Consider the following 8,170-nt stretch of genomic DNA (forward strand, 5'->3'; position numbering starts at 1 on the left):
CCTCTCCGAGATCGTAACATTAGCGCTGACTATATACTGGTGTAATTAAGACAATAAAATTACATAATTCTCAACAACAATTAAATATTACATAACTCAAACATAATAATAAAAATATACAAGTTATAAATAAAATTATATAACTTAAACATAAAAATAAAAAACTAATAATTAATAAATAAAATCTAATTTATAGATCAGATTATAGGACTTTTTTATTTCTCAATTTCAAATGGTTTAAAAAAACAATTAATTAACGTGATATCAATTAAAACACGCCATTTTGCTACGCTGAGCGTTATCGACCAATTCATCCAATAGTGGATACTTTGTCTCCAAGTCTCAAAACCCAATTCGACCCACTTGGAACCGGCCTTGTTCCCCGTTGGATCCAGCCTAATAAAATTCCCCATTCCAACACACACAGATCTCGCATCCCGGCAGTGGCGACGAATCTCGCGGGGCGGAGGTGGTGGCGCGACAGAGGCGGTGTCGACTCCGACGAACTCGCAGCCACCGGTGGATACGCACCAGCAGCACCGGCGCACTCCACCGACGTATGTTGTCGCCTCAGGCTCCTCTTCCCTTCAACATTTTCTTGCTCGATTTCGATCACCAACAGTCCAGCCACTTGGAGCACTGATTTGTAGTTCCGTTTAGCTTAACGGATAGGATTCGCCAACTCTCCGCCTGGCCCTTTGCCGGCGACGAGCGTAAAACAGGCAAGGCCGCCCCTTAGCTCCCTTTACGGCCATGCGCAACCGAGCACACCATTTCTGGCCAGATCCAGGCGTCCTTCCGCCGCTCTGTTATCTTTCATGGCGACCACTGCATGTCATGGGTAGAGGCTCCTCTAGATCCGGGCCGCCTCTGCCAATTTACTTTTCGGTGTACTCTCCTAGATCCAGGCTGCCTTTGCCAATTTCCTTGCATGTTCGGGTGCTATGCACGTCGACACTTTTTTCGGGCCCGTTTAAAATGTGCTACCCTGAATCTGAATGATATCAAGGGTTTGTTGTTTTGGATGACTTTCTGAAGTTCTTTTTTGATCTTTGTTTACTTTCATTGACCTCGAACGATGTGATGACTGTAGTAAAACATCAGCTTTGCACCAGTGCGATGCTGTAGATATATGTCCTTGATAATGTGTTAATAACACAGTTGAACTAAATATGATACAAAAAAATGGCTGTTTAAGGACCTTGATTTGTTTGCTTGTAAATGTCGTTGGCCAACTAACTTAAAACCATTGTGGCCCTCTTCTAATTGTTTTCTGCATCATATGATACAACTATTTAGTGTTGATTTATGTACAAACTTATTTGAGTATAAGTGGCATATTTAGGGTGTGTTTGGTAGGGATCTATATTTTCATAGAAACATTTTGGACGGCGAATTAGAATCACTAGACTGTTTGGCTGCCTCTAGCGCAATGATTAAGGCTTCCGAGTATCACCTCCAGGTCCCGGGTTCGATCTCCCTCGGGGCGAGAATTTCGGGCTTGGTTAAAAAAATTCCCTCGTTATGCCCCACCCACTCCCGGGTTACGTCCTGCGCGCCACCCTCCGGCTGGGCCAGTGTAGAGTGGGCGGTGACGGCCCGCTAGTGATGTGTGGGGGGGGGGGGGGGGCAGGTTTCGGGGATTTTCTTGGCCCGGACCATGTTTCGGTCTCTTCTTAATATAATACCGGGAGGTCGGTCTTTCCCTCACCGGCCGAGTTTTTTCTGATTCAAAAAAAGTTTTTTTTCAGTCAATCCTTTTTTGTGGGTGAAGAACAACATAAATACAACCCATTTTTAACATGTACTTAAAAAGGATTAACTGAAAAGACGACGTCAGAAGAAGAAGCAAAATCGTTGTGGAACCACGTTTTCACCGTTTCATGATTGTAGGCGGCATGCTGCGATGCGAATCATTCCAAGCAGAAACCTTTTGCTGGTGTGCTGTTTGGCTCTGATTTTTTCTATCGATTCTTTTAAGAATCAGAAAACAATTCACTTTAGTCAAACACACCCTTAATTTGAGATCGCATTACAGGGGCAAACCAGTTGCCTTGTCTTGTCTTTGATAGCTACTGTTGATTGCTTTAAGTGACTGCAATTACCCCTTCATTTTTCCCGGTTCTCACAATCATTAATCATGCTGTATTATTGTTGTGTTTGCTTTGCTGATTGTGTAATTGTTTTCACGTGACAGGTTCATATTTAAGGACTTGGTTTGGATAGTTCTACTCGTCAACAAAAGTGATTAAAAATGGTATGGCTAGTTGGTTTCATTGTCTTTTTTACTTTTAATCCTTTTGCTACTCGTTAGGTAGTGCTAATAAACTGACTTAGCTTTCTGATTTCAAAGATTTTTTTTATACATTTATCCCTTTGCTATCATTGAGTTACTATATCTTGTTTCTGATAGGTCTGATTTTTTTTTTATCTTTTGTGTACCACTAGGTGGTTCTTGCAGCTTCAATCGTTTCAAAGTCGGGGAAAGGTATGATGCTTCAATTAGTCAGATCCTTTATTATTGCTGATTTGCAAGGGAGTTGATTTTGTAACTTATATATTTGCTATAGTAACTCTATTCACCATCTAGCACTTACTCGGTTCTTTTCTTATATAACATGTCTTTGGGTCCACGTAATATGAAACCGTGTGTTTAAGTTTGTCCTAGCTCCCCCCACCCCCACCCCCCCAAAAAAACACGCACACACATACATTTATTCTTTTAAAGAAGTGAACGGACTTGGATGATGGCTGTTCTTTTTTTTTTTCTGTTTTCAATTGCAGCACTTGTTTCAAGACAGTTTGTTGACATGTCTCGCATAAGAATTGAAGGATTACTTGCTGCGTTCCCGAAACTGGTTGGAACTGGGAAACAGCACACTTATGTTGAAACTGAAAATGTGCGTTATGTTTATCAACCTATTGAAGGATTATATCTTCTACTTATCACAAACAAGCAGAGCAATATTCTTGAAGATCTGGACACATTGAGGCTTCTCTCCAAGCTTGTATCCTACTCTGACATATATTAATTTTCTAATTCATTGGAATTTACCTTATTTATATAACCCTATTTAATCTATGAATTAGAAATAGAACTTAGGGGGTGGGGGAACGGTTTAGCTCTTGACCTTTTCCTTCATAATTAATGATAAATACAAGATAACTGTACCGTCTATTCTCGTGGAGAAAACAGAAATTTTAGATTTACAATTTACATTACATCCAAGCTAATCTAAATTTTTACATATCACTGATGTGTGCTGGGGGGGGGGGTACGAAATAGCAACCACTTTAACCATTTGACGCTATTTATGCAAAAACTTTACCAATATGATTTCATCTTTTAGTGCGCTATGTACATATCAATTTTGTTACTATTCTGTGTTGTGTTCTTTCACAACTGTCTCCTTAACATTTGAAAAGGTGCCTGAATACTCCCCTTCCTTGGATGAGGACGGTATTTGTAAAACAGCATTTGAGATTATATTTGCTTTTGATGAAGCCATCTCTCTTGGGAACAAGGAAAATGTGACAGTGCAACAAGTTAAACAATATTGTGAGATGGAGAGCCATGAAGAGAAGGCACACAAGCTGATGATGCAAGCCAAAATCAACGAAACCAAGGATCTCATGAAGAAGAGGGCTAATGAACTTGACAAAATGAGGGTCTGACTATTTTTTACCAGATTTAAAATGCATCATAATTCTGTTTAAATGAGGCTTGTAGGTATTATCTGTCAATTTAGTATTATCTGGCTATGCTTCAGGCAATGCCACAGTAAAGTTAAAGCATCAATTTAGAATATATTTTGGCAATATATGTTTCTCATGAAATATTTTTTGACTTCTGCAAAAGCACAAGGAAAGGATAAATTGCTGACCCCTTCAGATATGATTAGTAGAATGAAAATTTCATCAAATGAGAGCAGGATCCAAGCTATTTAGAGAAAAAAAAACAGTTAGGTTCCATCACCAAAATGTATAAATTGAAATATCATGTCAGGCTATTTTGGGTATGAATTATAGCAATCATGTTTTTTTTCTCTGCTGTATTTCTGTTATGAAAATAATAGAAATGGGGGAATCCTCTTATAGAAAAAATTCATTATTATCTGAGGTTCTATATTTTTTGGGTGGTGTTCATTGCAGATGGAAAGAGGCAAGCTTGACAAAGGAGGATACTCATCAATATCTGGTCCACGCGTGATTGAAAAAACGTTTAGTGACATGAGCATCAGTGGTTCTGGATTTGGTAGTGGTTCTGGATTAGGTGGACTGAGCACTGATATGGACTCATTTGCCAGCAAGCCCAAAGGTAAGGAGTCTTCTATTGCGTTTCTTGATAAATATTTCATTTTAGAAAAGCCAAACTTGTTGAATCAGTTTATGTTGATGATTTAAATTTGTTGTTTCATTTGGTATTTGCATCTAGTTCTGCTTCACCCTGCCCTCTTCAGATATTTAGGAAACATATTGCATTTTCTTTAGTCAACCATGATTTTTTAACTTCATTGAAATGTATTGAGTCTAGTATAATGGTTAAGGCTTCCTAGTAGCACCTCTAGGTCCCGGGTTCGATCCCCCTCGGGGGTGAATTTCGGGCTTGGTTAAAAAAATCCCCTCGCTGAGGCCCCACCCGCCCCCGGGTCACGCGCCATCCTCTGGTTGGGCCGTTGCAGAGTGGGCGGTGACGGCCCGCTAGTGATGGGGTGCCAGAGTTCGGGGATTTTCTGGCCGGGACTATGTTTTGGTCTCTTCTTAATATAATACTGGGAGGGCGGTGTTTCCTTCCCCGGCCGTTTTTTTTAGTTCTGCTTCATCCTGCCCTCTTCAGATATCTAGGAAACATATTGCATTTTCTTTAGTCAACTATGATTTTTAACTTCATTGAAATGTATTGAGATGTTTTATTGTTTCCACTTGTATAAGTGGATGTTTGAATCATGTATATTACATATATATTATTTTTGTATTATAACTCTGCAGTCACATCATATCTAGGGAGCATGCAAACTCCCAGATTGTTAGGCAGGCTTATCAATCCGTTACACTTTGTAACTCGTACTTAGTTTATAAAACAAGTTGATGAGATTTATTGTTAAATGGCAAATGAACTTATGCACCACTGCACTTTGTCTCTTTCATGATACATTTATAATCTTATTGTGGTAAACTACTTGATTTAGTCATATAATGGGTACGAGTTGGATTCAAGTTAGCTAAACAAAAACTGGAGGGTCATATAGTAAATACAAATAACTTTTCTGTTCTTGTGTTCCATTATTGGTTAATGATAGCTCAATCTTGTTTTTTCTTTCGTTCATTATGTAATTATGTTCTACTACTCAGATCTTTCATGATTTGTATGACAACAGGACTACATTACTTATTTCCAGTCAAATGTAGAGAGTAGAAACAGTACAGGGTTAGCATATGACCCATATTTGATTCTAACTGCAAGCAATACTTCTACAGGTCGTCCATCTACAGCAGCTACTGCACCTGGTAAAGGTTTTGGTATGAAATTAGGCAAGACACAGAAGACAAATCAATTCCTCGAGTCTTTGAAAGCTGAAGGAGAAGTCATTTTGGAGGATGTACAACCAAGTGCAGTTTCTACAAGATCATCTGCTCTTCCACCAAGTGACCCTGTCACAGTGAACATAGAAGAGAAGCTCAATGTTGTTGTTAAAAGAGATGGTGGTATTAGTAACTTTGATGTTCAAGGAACACTTGCTCTTCAGGTTCTTAATGATACTGATGGGTTCATCCATTTGCAGGTAACACCATTTCCTAAATTCTAGCATTCTACATTTGTAAATGCTTTTTTCTGCCTCTTTACATATGTGATGAAAAGCTTTAACTGTAGAAAATTCATAGTAGTATAGAACTTTGTATTATTTTATTTTCCTCATCATGTGAACCTATGCTGATATTGCATTCTGTTTAGTTAAGAACATTACCTTTTGTGCTCACCATCCAACTAAAATAATTCCTCTACTGCTCTTTTCCCCCATTGAAAGACCATTATTTTATATTAGTATGTCATTCACCTTCATTTAGCTTATGCTATTTTTTAATTACCAATAATCAAATTCATTGTACAACAGTCTATCATCGTATGAATTAGTTTGAATTGAATTCTCTAACATATGGTTTGTAGATTGAAAGCCAAGATATGCCTGGGCTTAGCTTCAAAACACACCCAAATATCAATAAGGATTTGTTTAACAGTCAGCAAATTTTGGGAGCAAAAGATCCAAACAGGCCCTTTCCGAGTGGTCAAAATGAAACTCCTCTGGTGAAATGGAGAATCCAGGGGATGGATGAGTCATCTTTACCTCTGTCAGGTGGAACTGTCTTTGTTTTCTTCTTTCTAACAATTTACCAATTTGGATTTTGGACTATGGGTAACATGCTATTTCTGATGCAGTCAATTGCTGGCCGTCAGTATCTGGAAATGAAACCTATGTGAACATTGAATATGAAGCTTCTGAGATGTTTGATCTGCACAACGTTGTCATATCTATACCTCTGCCAGCACTTCGGGAGGCTCCGAGTGTTAGACAGATCGATGGAGAGTGGAAGTAAATTTTTCTTTCCTCTTCAATTTATTCATGCTTATGTTTTACTAAAGCATGTTACAACTTACAACAACAACAACAACAACAACAACAACAACAAAGCCTTTTAGTCTCATAAGCAAGTTGGGATAGGCTAGAGTTGAAACACAACGGAAGCCACAAATCAATGCTCAGGCACATGGATAGCTGTTTTCCATTCGTTTTTATTGAAGGCTAAAGCTTTGGGTATATTCTATAATTTCAAGTCTTCTTTTTGTTGACTCTTGCCATGTCAACTTCAGCTTTTCCCTGCCTCTCTTCTCATTACTATCGGGTCGTAGCATTCCAATACGCACTGCGCCCCCATCAAGACTCTTTGTGACTAGTGCATAACCTTATGCCACTGGTTTTTATGTGATGCCTTTTTATTATTAGTGTTAACAAGTCAAATGTGGCACAAGGTTAAGAGCCTTGCGCTCTACCGACTGAGCTAAATGTGATATCCCCAAGACTTTTGCTGTTATAACTGGTATATCAAACTGTTACAGTCGAACTTGACTGCTGTATCCTAGATGGTAGTACACTAGGTCTGAGTAAGATGTGCGATATAGATCTGAATAAGATGTGTTACTGCATTACTTCATTTCTTCGTGGTATTGCACAATACCTTCGTTGTTTTATAGAATCGGGCGCTTCAGCCTGTGCATGTTGTCTTAGTTTTTTTTTATTCATCATGCAAACAGGTTCGACTCAAGAAACTCTGTGTTGGAATGGTCTATTCTCCTTATCGATCAGTCGAATCGCAGGTCTGAAATATTCGACTGTTTAGCTTTTGACTGTCATCCAATCTTGTAGATTGACTATTTCCATCTGTGCCGTTTGCAGTGGTTCCATGGAATTTGTTGTTCCCCCAGCTGACCCATCATCGTTTTTCCCCATCTCCGTTGGATTTTCTGCATCGAGTACTTTCAGTGATCTGAAGGTTGGCTCCCACATAGTGGCCCACCTATGCTTGCTTGTTTATCCCAATTTATTCTTTGTTAATTTCGTCTACCTCAAACTTTTCAGGTTACTGGAATTCTTCCTCTGAAGGAAGGCAACCCTCCCAAGTTTTCTCAGCGGGCTCGTTTGCTCACTGCTAACTACCAAGTTGTTTAACGCTTGTACCGCGAGTGTTGGTCCACTTGAATGCTCCAATAGCAGATGTTATTGCCGTGGACTTATGCAAGCCATGGCACGGGAGATTATTTTGTGTTTGGAAAATTTCTTTACTATGCGCTTCTCATTGTTATAGCATATTGCACAAATGTTGTTCTAATGTATTGCCACCAGAGAAATAAGTAATGTTCTTGCATTTTGTTGGCATGCATTTTGTACCCGTCTCTTTCCTCCTATGAGGATGTTGTCAGGACAGTGTTATCTCCTGGGCTTGGTGTAATGTGATCGTAGCATCTCCACCTGATCCCTTGTCCCTACTGCCACTAGTCAACTTTTGGCAACAGATCCGGTGGTCTTATTTATCTTATTTTCTATTTTAAACTTCGCTCTACAAACAATGTTTTACACGGTTATATGCATGATCTGCTGACCATAGCCTTAGATTG

At 39.1% G+C, this 8,170-nt stretch overlaps 1 protein-coding gene across 1 annotated transcript; it reads left to right on the plus strand.

Moving 5' to 3' along the window:
• Positions 1 to 464: 464 nt before the first annotated feature.
• On the plus strand, positions 465 to 7,935 carry LOC541810 (delta-COP). Its single transcript, NM_001111491.1, has 12 exons — positions 465 to 557; positions 2,198 to 2,257; positions 2,449 to 2,488; positions 2,785 to 3,008; positions 3,427 to 3,669; positions 4,153 to 4,318; positions 5,479 to 5,783; positions 6,167 to 6,353; positions 6,437 to 6,590; positions 7,310 to 7,372; positions 7,452 to 7,548; positions 7,635 to 7,935. The coding sequence occupies exons 2-12, from the start codon at positions 2,255 to 2,257 to the stop codon at positions 7,722 to 7,724; spliced, it is 1,572 nt and encodes a 523-aa protein (NP_001104961.1). The 5' UTR covers positions 465 to 557; positions 2,198 to 2,254; the 3' UTR covers positions 7,725 to 7,935.
• Positions 7,936 to 8,170: the final 235 nt, after the last annotated feature.

The sequence above is a fragment of the Zea mays genome, chromosome 3 (genome assembly GCF_902167145.1).
Source record: "Zea mays cultivar B73 chromosome 3, Zm-B73-REFERENCE-NAM-5.0, whole genome shotgun sequence".
NCBI lineage: Eukaryota > Viridiplantae > Streptophyta > Magnoliopsida > Poales > Poaceae > Zea > Zea mays.

Bases quoted from the DNA above. Each gene is read 5' to 3' on its own strand.
- LOC541810 (NM_001111491.1), top strand. The intron at 2,489-2,784 runs GTATGATGCTTC...TTTCAATTGCAG, and splicing joins CGTTTCAAAGTCGGGGAAAG to CACTTGTTTCAAGACAGTTT. The intron at 3,670-4,152 runs GTCTGACTATTT...TGTTCATTGCAG, and splicing joins ATGAACTTGACAAAATGAGG to ATGGAAAGAGGCAAGCTTGA.